Consider the following 20,710-nt stretch of genomic DNA (forward strand, 5'->3'; position numbering starts at 1 on the left):
ACACACCCCACTGTAGTCACTGTCCATCAGCATAGCAATGCTATAGAGTCACTACTTGTCTTCTCTGTGCTACACTGCCTTCCCTGTGACCCTCCCTACATTATGTGTGCTAATCATAATGCCCCTTGATACCTCCCTTCCCACCCACTCTTCCCTTTGGTAACCACTAGTCCCTTCTTGGAGTCCATGAGTCTGCTGCTGTTTTGTTCCTTCAGTTTTGCTTCATTGTCATACTTCACAAATAAGTGAAATCATTGGGTACTTGTCTTTCTCCCCCTGGCTTATTTCACTGAGCATAATACCCTCTAGCTCCATCCATGTTGTTGCAAATGGTAGGATTTGTTTTCTTCTTATGGCTGAACAATATTCCATCGTGTATATGTACCACATCTTCTTTATCCATTCATCTACTGATGGGCACTTAGGTTGCTTCTGTATCTTGGCTATTTTAAATAGTGCTGCAATAAACATCGGGGTGCATCTGTCTTTTTGAATCTGAGAAGTTGTTTTCTTTGGGTAAATTCCAAGGAGTGGGATTCCCGGGTCAAATGGTATTTCTATTTTTAGTTTTTTGAGGAACCTCCATATTGCTTCCACAATTGTTGAACTCATGTTACATTCCCACCAGCAGTGTAGGAGGGTTCCCCTTTCTCTGCATCCTTGCCAGCATTTGTTGTTCCTTGTCTTTTCGATGCTGGCCATCCTAACTGGTGTGAGTGAGCATGTCATCATGAGAACAGCCACACTGCCTTTGGATACTAGGGTAACAACTAACTTTTTGTTAAGATCTAGTATTCTGAAATGTAAGAGTTCATTCCTTAATTTCAACCTAGTAAATTATACATCCTAACATTGTGGTTTTAATTTGCATTTCCCTGATGATTAATGATGTGGAACATCTTTTCATGTGCCTGTTGGCCATCTGAATTTCTTCTTTGGAGAAGTGTCTGTTCAGATCCTCTACCCATTTTTTAATGTAATAACCCCTTTTAAAGAAGGAAAAACAAATTCTTGCATACTCCTAGAATGAAATAATTTTCATGGTAATTTTACTTAAATATTCATAAACAAATTACATAAAACTCATAGTCCATGTTCTGTTTCAACTATAAAACCAAAATTAATTTACAGATCAAGTGCAAATAAAAATATAACACTAAATTCAAATTACAGCTATGTTTCCATACAACAAAAATGATGTTGGGTTGAGTATTAGAAGGATGCATTTTGGGGTTTTCTGCTTCACTGTATACTGCCTTGGTTTTGAACATGCCTGGAACATATTTTGAGTCACTGAACATTGTTTTTATTTTTCCTTTTAAACAGTGACATTAATTTTAACCAGTTCATTGTGTTTGTTGGGCTGATCTGCTTAACAGCACCCTCCAAACTGCGACAGTACCAAATATTCTAATCATAGGAAGGCATAATGAGATTTTTTTTCACTTTGCCCATTTACCTCACTTACTGAATGAATTGTTGCTAATCAATATATACAAAGACGGAATCTCTTGCTGTGAGGTTCTGTGTGCTTTCAGGTGGCTCCATTTACCACCTCCCGACCTCTAAGTGACTTCCCTACCTGTGAGGCCTATATTCATATAGTACACCGTAGTATCACACAGCTGCCACACGCCTCTCATGCAATTGTAAACACACATTTGTATTTGGGTATTTGTTTATAAGTGTTACCCAAATGATCAAGATAACACTCACACTAAAAATTTTTTATTATTGTTGAAATGAAAGCACAAAATGTGGAAATTCTTGTGGAGAACTCGAAGATGCCTTCTGTGTTTTGAAAGTCAGTGATTTTTAAACACTCTTTGTAGAGTATCTCTGATTGGCATCACTTGCCACTGACAGGGATGCAACTAGAAGTAAAAACTTGAGCAAATGGACACTACTGAAAGCTTAAGAAGTCAGACTGAATTCTGCTCTACAAATCTTAGAAGGATATTAAGACAGCTGTAGTCACGCTAACTGTGCTCCACAGATGTAAACTACAATATTCAACTAAGAGTTCATCTCAAAACTCCATCTCTGGCATACAGTGTGTAACCTTCAGCCTCTGCAAGTAATGAACTTCACCATGAAGCTGCTGATTATTAGTTTCTATTTACATCTAAAATGCTGATTTAAAAAAAATTCAAAGTAGCCATTTGTGGGAGAATGCTTCCACTTTAGGATCTTCACCAATTTTTCTGATCAGCATAAGCAAGTATCCTTTTCCCTTCTGGCTCTTTGGAAATAATGATGCCTTGTATGGTAGGGTGACACAATTTTTTTTTTTTAAGCAAAAGAAGATGATGAAAGAATCTCACTAGGAGACAGAGGAACTTACACAGAAATTAAATATTTTTCAGTTATTGTTTTAAGCAGTGCTTAAAAAGAAGATAGCACTACAGCTTTTAAATTCTGTCTGTAAGAAAGAAAGGGAACTTTGATGTAGAACTATCATCTCAGTTTCTTGTTGCGGATTCCGCCTGATGAGTGGGGTCCTGCACTCAGTTCAGCTATCTGTCCCCCATCACCTGAAATCAATGGCCTCAATTCCATGCCTGTCCAACTAGTACATTATTTTGGGGGTCAAACCAAGCTGGATTTTAAAAACAGCTGGAAATGTAGATTCTGACTAGACAGATCCTAGATTGAAGAAATACATTTGCTGACAGAATACACCCTGGCACCTTATCTCTTGGCGCCTTCTCTTCCCTGCCCACTATGCCTTAGTTGCTTCCCAGTTTTAATGAGATCTTATAGAAAACCCAATTTAAGAAGACAATATTTAACTTCTCAGCGAGCTGGAGTGCCCTCTTGTGGGAGTATCTAGTAGTCATCCAGGCACCCCCAATCATCTGGATTTGTGAGGCCACATTTCCCAGGTGTGCTAAGCTGAACATGTTCCCCTGTTGTGCTTCCTATTTATGGAACAAACTCTCATGGGTATTACAGCCATAGGTAAATGCGAAGGGGTAGAAATATGATAGCCAGTAGCCACTGGTATAAGAATATATTTTCCAAAACAATATTGATTTAATTTCTTTTTCTTTTAAAATGTGGTGGTGGTAGGAGGTGGGAGTGTGTAATAATTTTCCAGAATAATCAGAATGAAGGCCCCAAATCAAGGACTTACATTCACTTGAGTATCAGTTGTTTGGATCTCATCATAACAGAGTTGAGAGCTCTAGCCTAAGTAAGATGTAGAAATTTGGTCCAAAATATTGCTGAAATAAGACAGAATGAGGATTAATAATAGTAATACAACAAAAACACAGTTTGCTTACTACTTCAAGGCATAAATCTTTAAAAACTACTTGGAAGAATTTCAAACATACATGAAATAGTGTGTGAGAGAAGTGTAATTAACCCCCATTTACTATGGGACAGCTTCAACAATTACCAACTCATTACTAATCTCATTGCTTCCATACCCCTTTCCTCCCTCTCCAGTTATTTAGCAGTAAACTCCAGGTATCATAACCTCTCATTAATAAATATTTCAGAAGGTATCTCTAAAAGATAAGAACTCCCTTTAAAAAACATAACCACATTATCACATATAAAAATTAACAATAATTCCTTAATATCATAAAAGATCATGGTAATGTTCAAATTTCCCTCATTGTCTTTTCTTTTAAGACCTAATTTTTTTAGAGCTGTTTTAGGTTTACAATAAAAATTGAGAGGAAGGTATAGAGATTTCCCATATACACCCTGCCTCCAAACCTGCACAGCAGCCTCCCCCACTATCAACATCACTCACCAGAATGGTATGTGCATGTGTATATATATATATATATTAAAATTCTATATATAATATAGAATTTTTATATATTATATATAAAAATATATATACATAAAAAATATATATATTTGAAATATTTTTCTACTTTAATTTTTTTTGGTATCATTAATCTACAATTACATGAGGAACATTATGTTTACTAGACTACCCCACCACCAAGTCCCTCCCACATGCCCCATTACAGTCACTGTCCATCAGCATAGTAAGATGCTGTAGAGTCACTACTTGTCTTCTTGGTGTTGTACAGCCATCCCTGTACCCCCCACATTATACATGCTAATCGTAATGCCCCCTTTCTCCCCCCCCCTTATCCCTCCCTTCCCACCCATCCTCCCCAGTCCCTTTTCCTTTGGTAGCTGTTAGTCCATTCTTGGGTTCTGTGAGTCTGCTGATGTTTTTCTCCTCCAGTTTTTTTCTTTGTTCTTATACTCCACAGATGAGTGAAATCATTTGATACTTGTCTTTCTCCACCTGGCTTATTTCACTGAGCATAATACCCTCTAGCTCCAGCCATGTTGTTGCAAATGGTAGGATTTGTTTTCTTTGTATGGCTGAATAATATTCCATTGTGTATATGTACCACATCTTCTTTATCCATTCATCTACTGATGGACACTTAGGTTGCTTCCATATCTTGGCTATTGTAAATAGTGCTGTGATAAACATAGGGGTGCATATGTATTTTTCAAACTGGGCTGCTGTATTCTTAGGGTAAATTCCTAGGAGTGGAATTCCTGGGTTAAATAGTATTTCTATTTTGAGCTTTTTGAGGAACCTCCATACTGCTTTCCACAATGATTGAACTAATCTACATTCCCACCAGCAATGTAGGAGGGTTCCCCTTTCTCCACAACCTCGCCAACATTTGTTGTTGTTTGTCTTTTCTATGGTGGCTATCCTTACTGATGTGAGGTGATATCTCATTGTGGTTTTAATCTGCATTTCTCTGCTGGCTAGCGAAGTGGAGCATCTTTTCATGTGTCTGTCGGCCATCTGAATTTCTTCTTTGGAGAAGTGTCTGTTCAGCTCCTCTGCCCATTTTTTAATTGGGGTATTTGCTTTTTGTTTGTTGAGGTGGGTGAGCTCTTTATATATTTTGGATGTTAACCTTTTATCAGATCTGTCATTTATGAATATATTCTCCCATATAGGATGGCTTTTTGTTCTATTCATGGTGTCCTTTGCTGTACAGAAGCTTTTCAGCTTGATATAGTCCCACTTGTTCATTTTTGCTTTTGTTTCCCTTGCCTGGAGAGATATGTTCATAAAGAAGTAGCTCATGTTTATGTCCAAGAGATTTTTGCCTATGTTTTTTTCTAAGAGTTTTATGGTTTCATGACTTACATTCAGGTCTTTGATCCATTTCGAGTTTACTTTTGGGTATGGGGTTAGACAATGATCCAGTTTCATTCTCTTACATGTAGCTGTCCACTTTTGCCAACACCAACTGTTGAAGAGGCCGTCATTTCCCCCATTGTATGTCCATGGCCCCTTTATCATATATTAATTGACCATATATGTTTGGGTTAATGTCTGGAGTCTCTATTCTGTTCCACTGGTCTGTGGGTCTGTTCTTGCACCAGTACCAAATTGTCTTAATTACAGTGGCTTTGTAGTAGAGCTTGAAGTTGGGAAGTGAGATCCTCCCTGCTTTATTCTTCCTTCTCAGAATTGCTTTGGCTATTCAGGGTCTTTTGTGGTTCCATATAAAATTTAAAACTATTTGTTCCAGTTTGTTGAAGAATGTTGTTGGTATTTTGATAGGGATTGCATTGAATCTGTAAATTGCTTTAGGCAGGATGGACATTTTGACAATATTAATTCTTCCTAGCTATATATATATATTTAACCAAGGATGAAACTATCCTGACACATCATAATCATCTAAAGTCCATAGTTCAGCTTAGAGTTCACTCTTGGTGTTGCATATTTAATGGATTTTGGAAAATGTATAACAGATATCCATATTTACAGTATCATACAGAATATTTCATTGCCCTAAAAATCATCTCTCCTCTGTCTATTCAAACCCTGCCTCCCCCAGCCCACCATTACTGGCAACCGCTGATGTTTTTTTTTGTCTCCATAGCTTTGCATTTCCCAGAATGTGATATAAATGGAATTATACAGTATGTAGCCTTCTCAGATTGTTTTCTTTCCTTAGTAACCTGCATTTAAGATTCCTCCCTGTCTTTTCCAGGCTTGATAGCTCATGTCGTTTTAGTGCTGAATAATATCCCACTGTCTGGTTGTAACACAGTTTATTTATCCATTCACCTACTGAAGGACCTCCTGGTTATTTCCAAGTTTTGGCAGTTATGAATAAAGCTGCTATAAAAGTTTATGTGTACATTTTGTGTGGACATAAATTTTCGACTCCTTTGGGTAAACACCAGAGAGTGCAGTTGCTGGATCATATGGTAAGAGTATATTTAGTTTTGTAAGAAACTATCAGTCCTCCAAAGTGGAAGAACCATTTTACATTCCAACCAGCAATGAATGAGAGTTTCTGTTGTTCCATGTCTTCACCAGCATTTGATGTAGTCAGTGTTCCAGATGTTGGCCATTCTTATAGGCGTGTAGTGGTATCTCATTGTTTTAGTTTGCATCTCCCTGTTGACATATAATGTGGAGCATCTTTTCACATGTTTACTTGTCATCTGTGTATCTGCTTTGGTAAGGTGTCTGTTAAGGTTTTTGGCCTATTTTTTAAATCAGCTTGTTTTCTTATTGAGTTATAGTCTCTTTTAATCTGTAGGTTCTCTCTTATATTTTAGTTATGAAACCGATTTGCTTGACTGCAGTTTCCATAATCTGGGTTTTTATGAATGCATAATTTTGGTGTTGTATAGGAGTTCCTGTCTCCTGTATTGCTCTAAATGAGTAGTTAGATCAGTAAACTATCAGATTCAGGTTCAATTTTTTTGTGTGGCAAGGCTACTTCTCAGGTAGTGATGCAGCCTTCCACAAGGAGGCGCACTTGCTCTCTTTGAGATGCCAGCTGATATTGATTATTGCATTGATTCATTAATGAACTATGATAATAAAATAGTGATATCCTACCTCTGCCATCCCTTCTTTTATTAGGTTTTTATACTTATTTAAATAAATTTCCCCTATCAACTATTTTGTTACTCTGAAATGCCAATTATGGAGAGGCCAGAAAGAATGCTTTTTTTCCCTCTATTTTTACCAGTTTTCAAAGTAAGGAGTTGGTTCCCTGACACCATTCAAAAGCGAACAGTGAGGTTTTTTCTTTTTTAAGTCACTATGAACTCATGTATGGGAACATATTTGATATTTTTCATTTCACTGGAGTCATTATATTTATTGATGCTCAAATTGTTCCATGTTTGTAGTGAAAGTCTATCCAAATTGGTTCCTGAATCCTTTTGATATGACCCAGCTAGTCTTTAAAAACTTCCCTGCCTTCTGTTAAGATAATATATTCTAAACTTCTTTCACATTTCCTCAGACCTGGAATTACTATTTCTCTAAGGCAATGGTTCTCAAAGTGTGTGTCCCTGTGCTTCTTTGATGGGGTCTGTGAGGTCAAAATTCTTTTCATAATAATAATAAGATGAGATTTGCCCTTTTTAACTCTCGTTCTGCCACAAACGTGTACAAAATTTCCCAAGGGCTACATGGTGTGTGTTATTATGATTAAATGCAGAAATGGTCATAAGAATTCTGCTGTCATTTATTAAGCCAGACATTAAAGAGATTTACAAAAATGTAAAACAATGGCAGTCATTGCACTAAATAATTTTTGTTAATGCGTATTTTGTTATTTTAAAATCTGTTTTAATTTCTAATTCAGTAAACATCAATAGATATAACCCACATAAATGAAAGCTCTTTGGGGCCTTCAACAATTTTTAAGAGTTTAAAAAGTTTTGGGAGTGAAATGTTTGTAAACTGCTGCTTTTAGGAATCCTGGTTCCTTTTAATGGAGAATGGAATTTAGAAATCACAATCTAGGACCTAGAGATGTTTCTGGTTACTGGGTTGGTCATTGTTTTTAGGCCATTTCAATGGACAGAGCTAAGATAAAATTTACGTGTATATATATATGTTTATTTATTTAAAGACAAATATATAGATATATATAGAGTTGATACTGATTCTTTCCATTCAAATTCAGGGCTACAGAGTTTTTACTTAAACTCATACAACTTGCATTTGTATCTACTTTCTCCTATTATAAAAATCCCAGCATAAATGCTTATTTCAGCATCAGATTACCAATACCACCACTACTGTCACTATTGACAATATGATTACTTAAAACAGTTTAAGATTTTTCTTTTTGCAGTTCTTTTTGTCTTTGAGGTGTATCTTTTGTCTCTGAGGTACATCTCTCTATAGACGTAGTTATTTGATGGTTTAAACTTACTTGAAATAGTGTGTGTTTTCAAGATTATGCTACCTAGCAGATCAGTTAGATCCATGTGTTTTTAGTTTTGATTTTTAAAGGCTATTTAAAAACACATTTAATTTATAATAATATGAAATGTTTACATGGTTCTGGACTCAAATGTCTTAAGTGTAATATCTTCAGGGAAGTTTAGCTTCTATTCCCGTCTCCTCTGTTCCTTTCTCCCCCTATAGGTAACATTGCAAAAATCACAATCGTTTTCCATTACTTTAAAAAGTTAAGCAAACGTGTTACATTTAGCATTATGACACTCCACTTTTTGGATAAAAGTTACCATACTGTATACACTTCTCTCCACTTAGCTTTTTTCGTTTAACAATATATTATGGAGATCACTCCACAGTTGTATATAGAGCACTTATTGAGTTATTGTAACATTTATTCAACCAGTCCTCTATTGAGGAATTTTGGGGTAATTTCCAGTGTTTTATTATAGGGCTACAGTGAATAGTCTCGCACATTCCTTTCATATTTTTATCATTCTATCTTTTGCATAGAGTCCTAGCAGTGGGATTGCTGGGTCAAAATATGAATGCATCTAATTCTGCTAGATACTAATCTACTCTTTTTGCTTCCGCAATACAGAGGATGGAACAGACTGAGACCGCTGCTCAAGCTCATTGTACGAGTCACTGACATGGCTGTGATTAAACTTGGATGTAGCGGTCTCCATAGGCTGCCTTGGTCAAGGGTAGGGGAATTAAGGTGGGAGTGGCGAGTGAAGAATTTTGCTTTTGGAGATCAGATTCACTGAAGCACATACTCTCATCCTTTCAGGTCCCAACACACGGGTCTAGTCCTGTTATCTCTCATACTTCCTTTTACCCGCCACATCCCCCGTATCCTGTAACAAAAGCGCTCCCCACCCTCTCACTGCTTATCTGGGGCGGATCGAGCGGGGAATGCGGGAGCGCAGGGCTTTGCGCATGCCCAGCCACGAGGCGGACATTGGAGCCGCTGCGGCTGCACCCGAGTGACGCCATAGCGGCGCGCAGCTCCCAGGCGTCCTCGCAAGGTCGCTTTGCAGAGGAGCGCGCGTAGGTGACAAGATTCTGGTTCCGGGGACGCGCTGAGTCCTTCTACCTGGGAACCAGCGGCTAAATGTCCGGGTACACGCCAGACGAGAAACTGCGGCTGCAGCAGCTGCGAGAGCTGAGAAGGCAATGGCTAAAGGACCAGGAGCTGAGCCCCCGGGAGCCGTTGCTGCCCCCGCAGAGGTTGTGGCCAATGGAGAAATTCTGGAATAAGTTTTTGAGGGGCCAGGCCCCCTGGAGGAATGTGGTGAGTGACGGGCCTCCCCCGCCCCCGTACACGCCCCACCGCGACAGCCAGCCTGGCTGCTGGACGCCGCTCACTGTAGCTACACCGAGGCCTGACACTGCTCTGCGCCCGCCAAGTCCCGGTAGTTTCCAGAGGGAGAAATCAGGTTCATCCTAGACTTAGGTTTAGCGGGGACGCTGCCTTGCCCCCAAGACTCCTGGTTTGGGAATCGGGTCCAGGAGTTCAGGAACATATATGGCTTTGGGAGAGTCATGCCTTTTTGCTGTCAAGTGTGATGAGAAAGAGGCGAATCTCCAGGTTTTTCAAGACGCTGCACATTAGTCTCTCTTGACTGTAGCAATCTTCTCTCAGAATGATGGCCAAGGGTTTACTAGAGTTAAAAATTATATGATTTTATTATTCGGGGACCCCTGTCTGATTGTTAAGGTTGAGACCAACTAACACCACTCAACTGCTAGAAGGCACAGGGAGCCTCTAACCGGCAGTACAGCCCCATGTGAGCACCATAAAAGACAGCGTCCTATTGAAATATTTAATGAATAATATTCAACACCTACCTTTTTAAACTACCACAATGTGCTTTTAATACACTTTTAAAATGTCATTCTTGGACTTTATTCTGCAGGAAATCACTCGTTTAAAGAGCTTTATTTCCAGGGTCTCTGGACATTTTCTTGAGGTCGTTAAGTCATATCAGTCATGGGTGATGAGCACCATTATCTTAGAATTGCTTTCAGTTAACTATGACTTTGGTTAATAATTGTAATACAAATAAGTGACACTTGGGACCTTGCTTTGTGCCTAGTGTTTTTTTTTTTTTTTATGGAAGAAAAAGTAGCACTTTGTTCAGGGTTTTACATGTTACTTTATTTAGTTCTTTAATCCTATATGGTAGAAACGACTACTAATCCTCATTTAAAATGTGTGGAACCCAAGGCCTACAAAATTTCATTTGTTGCAATGTCTTATTTTACTCTGAGATAATTTTTTTCTTCTATAAAAAAAAAAAAACACTTCAAAGAATCTAGATTGACCTTTCCCTGAAAGGAGAGTTGTGTTTCAGTAAAATTGGCTGCCACAGAAAAGTTCTATTTTTAGTTCTCTATTGCCTTTCTTTTTTAAAATAGTGTGTTTAAAGACATTTCATTGTGAACTTGGAACACCCCTATCCCAATATGTAAAATGTTCTTTTTTCTGGCACTGGTGTGCTCAAAGTTGTCTGCCTTACACCTGGAGTGATGCAAATGTGTTGATTGTATCTGAAATTGATACTTTAGGGACATGACTTTCCTGAAAAATTCTGTAGGCTTGATTACTCTGGTTATGTCAATTAAAGTTACTTTTTCATTATTTATGCTGTTTATCTTTAACAGACTTACAGTGAGGATGTTTTTGGGTGTCTCTTTTAAAAAACATGTATCTGTAAATACCTTACTATAGTTTTGCAAAATGCTGCTTGTCGTAAGCCTCATTTGCTCTGAACTCCAGGCCCTGTGTTTAATAAAGTTATTTGAATGGGTGAGGTTAGATATAGAATATAAGGAAATATGCAGCACTAGACATTTAAAAATAATCATGGCAATGTTTCATCATTGATGCTTTTTTTTGCCATAAATGTGAAAAATGGGATATCTATTTACTTTGTGTTTTTTTGTTTTTTTTTTTACTCCCCAGATTTATAAGGTATACCGACACAGTATATTTGCTTTTACTTGTGTAGTTATACCTGCCTGGATTATTCATTATTATCTCAAATATCATGTGAATGTAAGTATGTTTTCAGAATGTGTTTTCTGGAATTTATTTTTTATATTGTACAAAATTTTCCTATGTGGGTACACTTATCCTGTTCTACTGAGTAGACCACCACTTACAACTGATTTTGAAATACTTTGAATCCTTTTAGGTAAAACATTTAATGAAATTTAAGTAGCATATGGTTTTTCAAAAAGTTAATCTTTGTATTAGTTGCTTACAACTTAAATGAATTTTCTTGTAAAACCAATGTTTAAAAGATCAAAATGTAGTTGACCTAATAATGCATGTGAATTGGAGCCCTGCTTAGGAAGGGAGAAGAGAATTTCTACTCCTTTTTTTTTATCATACATCTGGTATTAGATAAAATTCTAATTAGACAAAGGTTATCTTTGTCATCATCCCATTTCTTCTCTTTCCTGCATTCTGATTTTTCACAGCTTAACCTTTGTTTAGAATCCAGAAATGTCCAAAAGCTTGAACTTTTTCACTGTAAGATGTTGACTGTGGTGATTGAACTAAGCCAGTTACCATATTTTAAAGGCTGGTACAGGGTGTTGGCTCCAAGGCAGGGTGAAGAAGGAGTGCATTTCAGGGAGTGGCAGGGAAGGGAGAGTAGTGATGGCTGCCCAGCGTGGAGTGTTGTCCCCTAGAGTGAGGAGGCCATTCTTGTATCCAGTGAGGAATGTTAGTTCTGAGTGGGTTGCTGGCTGGGAGGCATGGCGAGTACACCTTTTTGGAGAGCAGCACTAGCAGCAACTTGGTTTAGGCTGTTGGAACCTGGCCCAGGGGAAGAGGACATGGGGAGGAAGGGTGGTCTGGAGCACGTGGCCCCTCAGAGTAACAGGTCAGAGCCTGAGTGAGGCGAGGAAGCTGTTTAGACTGGCATATGGTGGTGGTGACAGGAGACTGGTTATATGCAGGCAGACTGACCGAATAAGTATGTCTATTGATGATAAGGAGACCCCAGATTCTCATTTTTAGCAAAGGGAGTTAGTTATACATGCAGAAAGGGAGAAACCCTGTGGTACTGGAATGGAATTGGAAGTATCAGTGTGAACTCATGGTTTTTAGTATGTATTGATAGACACACGAACAAATATAGGTGTAAATATGGCTATTCTCTGGCTTTGTCCACTGATGGCACCTGGGAGCAGTGCTACTACATGGTAATTAGCATTTTTTGAATGCTGTTGTCCACTGAAAAGATCCAGAGTTCTTTGGAGAAATGGCTGATTCTAGGACTGGTGCAGGGAAAGGACAAGATGAGCTTGCAGTGCCAGAGAGTCAAGATGTGTTCAAAGAATGATGGAGGCATATCTAAAGGACACGGAGTCAACTTGAATGGATTCCCACTGGGACAATGTGAGCATCAAAATAAATAATAATAGATGATAGCCAGCTGAATAAATAAAATGCAAATCATGAGTCCATATTCAAATAAATGAATAAATAGGTAGAAGAGAAAGTGTTTTTAGGTGCAATAATTACTAAATAATAAGTGGATAAGGAATGATAGAAAAGTCACCATTTGAGAATCATAGCAACATTTTGTTCAGCCAAGGGGCATCAAAAGATGCCAAGTTTAATCTCAAAATATCTATCTTCAACATATTTGTTACTGAGGGGGAAAAAAGTAACTTTGTAGTGGAGAAACCTGGCAGATACACGTTACTCAAGAAATCTAAATTAACATTACCAATAACGATATAAACTGAAATTGTATATTACTTAATAGGATGCAAGAAGAAAACACCATCAGTTTTGTGGTATTCCTACCAAAAATGCACAACCTGAGTCTAATCATGAGGAAACATAAGACAACTCAAATTGAGAGACTTTCCTGCATAATAATTGGCTTATTACCTTCAAAAGTGTCAAGATCATCAAAGTTAAAGTACTGAAGATTTGCTCCAGATTGAAAAAGACTGAAGAGGAATGTCCACTAAATGCAATTCTTGATTAATGGGCATAATCTGCATTGCCAAAAGAACAAACTCAGCACTGGTAGTCAGAATATCAGAGCCTATGCAATGGAGAGTAAGTCATTTAAGGGGATTTTCTGAGAATTCCAAACAATTATTGAGACATTTGGTAAGATGTGAATGGGTTCTTTAGACTAGGTAGAAGGTAGTAACATAGCCACATTAATATCTTGATCTCTGATCTTGATGGCTGTGTTATGATTATTTTAGGAATGATATTGTCTTTATCTGTAGGAAACACTAAATAAGCCAGTCAGCAATTTACTATGCAGTGATTCAATAAAAAAATTTTTTTTTATAATTCTTGCAACTTTTTGTAAGTTTAAAATTGTTTCAAGATAAAACAAGAGTTAGGGACTGCCTATGAAATTGTAGATAATGCAGTTGAGGTTTGCTTTCTGTTAGCTTGTTGAAAGGAAAATGAAACAAAAAACGGGTTCTCAGAAATTTCCTTCTAACATGACTTTTTCCCTGTTGATTGTGTAGTCTCTTTACAATTCTGATTGCTGACATCATTCTTCTCACTAAGCAGATTATGCCTGTTGAACAGCAAGTATGGGGTGGCTAGTATCTCTTCTTCTTTAATTGCTATGAAAAGAATATATGAGACAAAATTCCTGACTTCAAGGTGTTTATATTAAAGTTGGAAGATAGTTACGATTTGGTTAAGAGTATGGAAGAGAAAAGTTATGCCAGTTAGAAGGAAAGATAAGGGATCAGTAATAAGCGTGGTCATACCTACCCAAGACTGAGAAGAGGACCAGAATAGCAGGTCTCTTGGCTCAGTAGGTTGGGACCAATTAATGGGAGATTTTGAAAGGTAGGCAGAGGAGATTGAACTTTATATTGTGGGCCGTGGGAAGCTGTCCATTTTTAAACAGGAGAGTGACTTGTTAAAAAAATATATATTTAGGAAAACAAAACATTGATATGTGGAGTGAATTGGAAGGAGAAAAGTACTGATGTCAGACAAATCAGCGTGAGCCTGTTGCAGTTTAGTAGATGTTAGCTAAGAATCTGGTTAGGGCAAAGTTAAGAATGAAAAAGAAAAGTGAAGCCAGAAGATACTTATTCGGGAAGAAATAGCCCTAGTAAGCTGGGAATGAAACCAAGGTCTGAGTCATCTATGACTAAAATTTCTAGCCTTGGGGTTATAAATAGGGTTTGGAAAAGAGGACTTTCTGATAATTGAGAAGTAAATTAGTTTAGGAGCTTGTGCTGCCACCTCAGTTTCTGAGGATGGCCAGTGGATGTGGCCTGTCTTCTGTTAAAAACATGAGATTAGTGGAAGCTCGTAGAAATTAGAGTTGGGGTTTAGTGTTTTCACTTTAAAAACCAACAGAAAATCTTTCTGTAACCATTAAAGGTGGCTAATGATTTATACGTCCATGGGTCAGAGTATAGTTCATATTTCTTTTGTTGATGGGCTTAAATGAACAAAGTTTTATATTCATGTTTATCTGTAAATCGACAGGCCACTCTATACCATTACATGTTTGTTATTTTTTCACTGTCTTAACATGCAAGACCCTAGAGAAGAAAAAAATGTTACTTTCTATCATTTACAGTTTTTTTTTTAACATCCAAGAGTGGGTTTTTAAGTGCAGAAAGAACTGTTGTTCACAGTTATCTGGAATATAAATTAATATTCAATTTGTTACTTTCAAATGTTAAAACTTTCTTTTTCCTAATTCTTTAAATTGGATTTTAAAATTCTGTTAAACTACTTACACATCTAATAAAATATGAACAGTTTATTATTTTCTTTGCTTTTATTTTTGTTGGGTTAATTCAAGTTGAACTCTCCTAAAAGAATTCCACTTACAAAATAATCATATTCTCTTAAATGTTTTAAACTGCAATTTATAAACCTTACATATTGAATTTTATTTTTAAGTATTTGTAGGACAAATTAATGACAGTAAGAAGCAAAATGTTTTTAACAATCACAAGTTTGTGTCAATAATGCATTTTAACTAGAATCCTAAAACTAATCTTTTAGAACTTCTAGTAGCCAGATTACCTTAATGATAACAAGCACTCTAAGTAACAATATATGATTATCCCTGTGTTTTCAGAACTTTTTAAATTTGATATTCACCTCTTTATACCCTGGGTTTAATTTACTTTGTCATGTCCATAGTCAACTAGTATTTTTTAGGGTTGAAAAGACATTTATCTACTAAAAGAAGCAAATTTAACAAGCTGCAGTTACTGGGTCCACGATTCAAGACATTAATCATGCTTATCCAAGGGATTCATACTTTCAGGTGATTTTTCCTGAGCCACAGATGGATATAATTGAACGTTTTGTGTCAGTAGATGTCCCAAGGCCTCTCCTTTGCCTTATGCTTTCTTCTGATTTGGGTAGCCTGCGTCCTCAAGAACATTGCAGCCAGCTGGCTTCTGCTAACACCTTACTGCCTAATTGAATTTTACATTCTCTCTGAAGACACTTAAGTGTTTCTTCCTCTGGCCATAGTACTTAAAATATACTTAAATGTTCTCACATTGTATTCTGAAATTCTCTCCTGCTTTTGGATCCAATTTCCCTCCATCATGCAAATAATCTTTCAAGAAGAGTTTTTTTGGTGTGGTATATTGTGCAGATGTCTATGCTTAATAAGTACATTTATTTAACATATTTATTTAGCATCTCCTGTGTGCAAGGAACTGATCTAAACACAGAGAGACAACAGTGAACAAAGCAGATTGAGTCCCTGCCTTCATGAAATGTTTAGTCTTGGAGATTGGAAATAAATGGACAAAGAAGTATATAATGTTATAAGGAAGTGATAAATTATAGAAGAAAAACTAAGCAGGCGCAGGGTAAAAGAGAATGGCATGGGCTGCTAATTTAATTAGGCCTGAGAGCCAATGTGGCTACAGTACAATGAGAGAGAAAGGGTAGTAGTAATTAGAAAGGTAGCCAAGAGCCAGATTATGTAAGAGCTTAGAGATCACAGTGAAGATGTTTGCTTTCTAAGAATGATGAGACTGAGGAGTCCTGCGTCGTAATCACTGAACGCTGCCTGTAGTGTGGAGAACAGACTGTAGGAGGGCATGAGCAGAAGCCAGGAGACTGGTAGGTAAAAAAATGATAAAGGTTTGGGCAAGGGTAGTAGTACTAGAGGTGGTGAGAAGCAGTTAGTTTCAGGATATAATCTGGAGGTAGAATCAAATGGATCTGTTGAGGAGTCAAGCTTTTTGGCTTTCATAATTTAGAGGATGAAAGTGCCATTGACTGTGATAGGGAACAGTTTGGGGTTGAGGGGAGTTAAGTGTTGGAGCTGGTTAAATTTGAGATTCTTATTTGATAGCCAAGTAGAGATCTTGAGTAAACAGTTGGATATGAGTATGGAGTTTGGTGAAAGTTTTGGGCTTAAGTTAAAAATAGGGGTATAATTAATTTTATTTCAGAAGAACCTCTAAAACCATTTTTTTTCTAAAACCATTATTAACAGAGCATTACTTTTATTGCAGACAAAACCATATGCCATTGTTGGAAAGAAGCCCAGAATATTCCCAGTAAGTCTTAAAAATTCTGATTTTTCTTTTGTTCACTACTTTTCTCTCTCCTTTCCCTGATCCAGGTGATCATTAGACTAAATGTTCCTTTCTTCTTCGCTCTCAGTTTAAGTGCCTGTTTCATATATTCTTGTAAAAAAAAAATTGAAAATAGTGTAAGATAGCAGTTAGTTAAAAATGGGAAGTAGGCCCATTTCTTTTCAGGAAGGCTGTAAAACATATTGTATGACCTTTGTAGTCCTCCAGTGAATTAAAGATGTCAACAGTTTTTCACTGGTGCCATTTCATTTCGTGTAGGGCTAAGGATTTAGGGCACCAGCCTGACCAGATACTTCATTTCAGCACTGAATTCCTCTGTTACTATTTTCAAGCTATCATTTCTCAAGGCAATTTGATCTTAACCTCCTCCATCTGTTCATTTAAAATCTGCTAATATGTGCTTTAAGCTTTAGAAACAAATTTATAAGCTAATATCCTAATTTAAAATGAGTCTTTTCATCATTAAAAGATTACTGAGTAGTCAGTTGAAATATTTACTGATTGGTTTTGAAGTTATCAGCATAGTAAAATACTTCATGTTCTTAGACCTATTTAATCACAGATAATGAACTATCATCAGTCTCTAAGTTCTATAACTAAAAAAAATTAAACTCAGTGTTGATTCTTGCTTCAATCAAATGACACAGTCACAATAATACATTATCTACCACAACAGAAGGTAATTTTAGGGAGAACCAAAATTGACTAACCCTTCTTGTTGGAACTCCCCTGCTTTAGGAAATAGTAGAGAATTTCTTTTGTATTTCATTTTGTATAATGGGTTGTGTCAGGACCTAGCTAGTCTCAAAATAGGCTGGTATAAACAGTTGGGTAATTTATTCTCCCATATATATATATATTTATCACTCATTTTTATTTTGCTATTACTGTTCAAAGGAAAATGAGGGCTGTCTTTAGAAGACTATGTAATGATTCCAGTGCTTCTCCTACTTCTGTGTTTTTGTCACCATGTTTCTTTCTTTTTCTGTGCCATTGACCCCTTTGAGGACCTGAAGAATGCACATCTGTATAAATGTTAGAATTGGGTAGGCAATAGCAAACCCCCCAATTTTGGTGGTGTAACAAAACACCAGAAATAACAAGAATCTATTTCTTATTGACATTACACACTAGTGAGTATCAGGTGGTCCTTCTCAGTCTTGTAGTTACACCATCTGGAATATGAGGCTTCCAAGGTCATGTTAGGGGAAGAGAGGACTGGACATCTCAGGATGATTTCAAGGTCTAAGCTTGGAAGTAGTTTACATCACTTCTGTTCAAATACTGTTGTCCAGAACTCATTCTCATTGTCGGAAATATCTGTATGCTTTTTTGTATTTCCCATGCCTGGAGTCTCTGCTAGAATCCATCCTTCTAGTCACCAAATGGCTGCTTTCTTCTCCCCGCACATATAACATCATACCTTCCCTAGGGAGAAATCCCAAAGTCCCATTCTATCAGGACAACCAGCCCCAAATCCAGAATCTCAGACAGGGCACACTAGTACCTGTCAGTTTTAGATATGACTTTGCTTGGATACCTGAGGATCAGTGAATTAAGACAAATTAACTGTATCTCTGTCTACCCCAATCCTGACTCAGAATCACCCATTTTCAGTGGTGAAATTCCGACAGCACAGCAGTCATTGGTTCTTGGCAATTCTGAAATCCCAGTGGTCAAACATTATACAGACTTCTAATCCCTATGTGCATGAAGTTACTTGAATGAGCACTGATTTTTTTTTCTGGAAGAAACACCTTTGTTCATTGTCCTTCCCGGCCCCCAGCTGTCCTGGGGGTTCTTTTCCATTATCGACCGAGGCCATATCCAAAATGGGTTCTGGGGAGCATAGCCTTCTTAGGGTTGTACAGCTCTTAAAATCTGCCTCCTGCACAGAAGGTTGCATGCCAGATGTTGTTTTACGCTCAGCCATTCACAGGCTCTCATTGTCTTTATGTTTGGTTTCTTTGAGCACCTATTCCCACAACATTTGGCAGGTATGGAAAGAATCCTACTTGGTAGGATTCTGCTTCTAGTCAGTCCCACATGCATCTGTGCTGTCTCTGCATAGTTACCAAGTGCTCCCACTTCTTTGTCCTCATGCAGCTGCCTCTCAGCTTGGTGGCACCTATGTAGAGGAATCTGGAACAGATTGGTTAAAAGGCTACTTTCACTTCAGTGTGATCTTTCCATAGGGATGAGAACCTCTGTTTACTAAGTTTTATTGGGCTTCTGTTTCTCAGAATCTCATTAATGTTAACTTTCACTGTTTAGAGATTTTAGAAGCAACCTGATTTTCTGATACTGCAGTTTTGAATTTTTTCATTATCTCCATTTTTATTTCTTCTTTTCAATCAGCCACTTCTTTCCTGAGCTCATATTTCTTAAAGTACATCCTAAGGCAGGTAGTCAAACACATATGGTAACTTTTTTTCAGTTATTTCTTTTAGAACCTCAAGTACATTAGACAGTCTGTTAACAAGTTATTGCTGCCTTTTGTTTCCATTTTTTGTCCTCCAGTGCCGGTGTCCTTAGCTCCACATTTCTAAGCCAGTGCCATGTTGTTCAGTTTTTTACTACAGAAGCATTTATACTACTTCATGGTACTGATTTGTGTGTCAGAGTAATGCTAACTGTGGTAACAGATTCTCCTCAAAATCTATAATGGCTTAAACATAATAAAAGTATTTCTTTATCAGATGATAGTTCTGAGTAGTACCCGGTCACAGAGTGGCAGGGGTGGGGATGGGGATAATTCTACTCTATCCTTTCATTCACAGATTGTCAGGCTGACAGAGTCTGAAAGCTGAAACTAAAGTTAAGTAATTTGCCTAATATTATGTATCTGGGTTTGAAAAGACCTGAACCAGCCGCCCAGCCAGTTTGCACTCTGTCTCTTACATGTGAACCAAGCAGTAAACTGGTAGTTAACTAACACATTGCTGGGAGTACATTACCTCCTTATATTGAACTGAAAATGTTTCCCTGTTAACTTCTTCCTAGGGTTTCTCCTATATCTTGGGGCCATGCAAACAAACGTTACCACTTTATCACTTTGTGAAGACCACTTTCATGTCCCTTCTGGCTGTTATGTTTGAGTGAAATGTTCCCTATTTGCTCACTTATACCATAAGATATTGAATACTGGTTAGTCATCTTTAGACAGCTTCTAATTTGTCCAAGTCCCTTTTAAAGTGTGAATGCCAGAGCTAAACTTCTATGTGAGGTCTGACCAAGTGGAACTACCACTTCACAGACAGGATTTTTCTCTTAATGCATCTTTGTTTTCCTAGGGTGATACAATTCTGGAAACTGGAGAAGTAATTCCACCAATGAAAGAATCTCCTGATCAACATCATTGAAGACTACTTCCAAATTTCAAAGGGGTATGGACCCAAGTTTGTTGCTGCATTTCCATATTTACTGAATATATTTTCTGGAAAGATAACTTCAATAAAGTTTACTCTCAGATATATGTTGTCTAGTTCTTCCCAAACACTGTCTGATTTGAGACTCTTTAAAATTACTTAATAATAACTAAAAACTGCACGTGCTAAAAAATGGCATGAGGGATCATCTACTTTTTCTGGACTTTCTTGACTTGGAAAACAAGATGTAGAAAAGTAGTCACTTTGATAGATTTTTTTCTTACACAGTACTTAATCCTATGTGAAGGTATGCACATAAATACAAGAACAAATGTTTTAAAGAAGGCTTTCTGAGATATTTTAAAAATTGTACTTTAGAAACTACATTGGAAAACATGTTATTCCATCTATGATCTAATACAGGCTGTCAGATCGAGTTTGCCTGGTTTTTGTTAACTGAGAGCGTAAAAGACAAACCTCCAAGTATCTGAAAAATTTGTATACTAGT

At 37.3% G+C, this 20,710-nt stretch overlaps 1 protein-coding gene and 1 long non-coding RNA gene across 3 annotated transcripts; both read left to right on the plus strand.

Moving 5' to 3' along the window:
* Nucleotides 1-9,214: 9,214 nt before the first annotated feature.
* Nucleotides 9,215-20,307, plus strand: NDUFB6 (NADH:ubiquinone oxidoreductase subunit B6). 2 transcript variants are annotated; one of them, XM_017666414.3, is made up of 4 exons: nucleotides 9,221-9,527; nucleotides 11,202-11,294; nucleotides 16,751-16,795; nucleotides 20,128-20,307. In XM_017666414.3, the coding sequence occupies exons 1-4, from the start codon at nucleotides 9,348-9,350 to the stop codon at nucleotides 20,194-20,196; spliced, it is 387 nt and encodes a 128-aa protein (XP_017521903.1). In that variant the 5' UTR covers nucleotides 9,221-9,347; the 3' UTR covers nucleotides 20,197-20,307. The 2 variants fall into 2 exon arrangements, with proteins under 2 accessions (XP_017521912.1, XP_017521903.1); XM_017666423.3 differs by lacking the exon at nucleotides 11,202-11,294 and having other exon boundaries at nucleotides 9,215-9,527.
* Nucleotides 11,301-15,022, plus strand: LOC140847671 (uncharacterized). Its single transcript, XR_012127674.1, has 2 exons — nucleotides 11,301-12,647; nucleotides 13,021-15,022. It is a non-coding gene; the product is annotated as an uncharacterized lncRNA (long non-coding RNA).
* Nucleotides 20,308-20,710: the final 403 nt, after the last annotated feature.

The sequence above is a fragment of the Manis javanica genome, chromosome 2 (assembly GCF_040802235.1).
Source record: "Manis javanica isolate MJ-LG chromosome 2, MJ_LKY, whole genome shotgun sequence".
Taxonomy (NCBI): domain Eukaryota; kingdom Metazoa; phylum Chordata; class Mammalia; order Pholidota; family Manidae; genus Manis; species Manis javanica.

Excerpts from the sequence above, each read along its gene's own strand:
- NDUFB6 (XM_017666414.3), top strand. The coding sequence starts at position 9,348 with ATGTCCGGGTACACGCCAGACGAGAAACTGCGGCTGCAGCAGCTGCGA. Across the intron at positions 9,528-11,201 it reads AGGCCCCCTGGAGGAATGTG|ATTTATAAGGTATACCGACA; the intron begins GTGAGTGACGGG and ends TTTACTCCCCAG. Across the intron at positions 11,295-16,750 it reads ATCTCAAATATCATGTGAAT|ACAAAACCATATGCCATTGT; the intron begins GTAAGTATGTTT and ends CTTTTATTGCAG.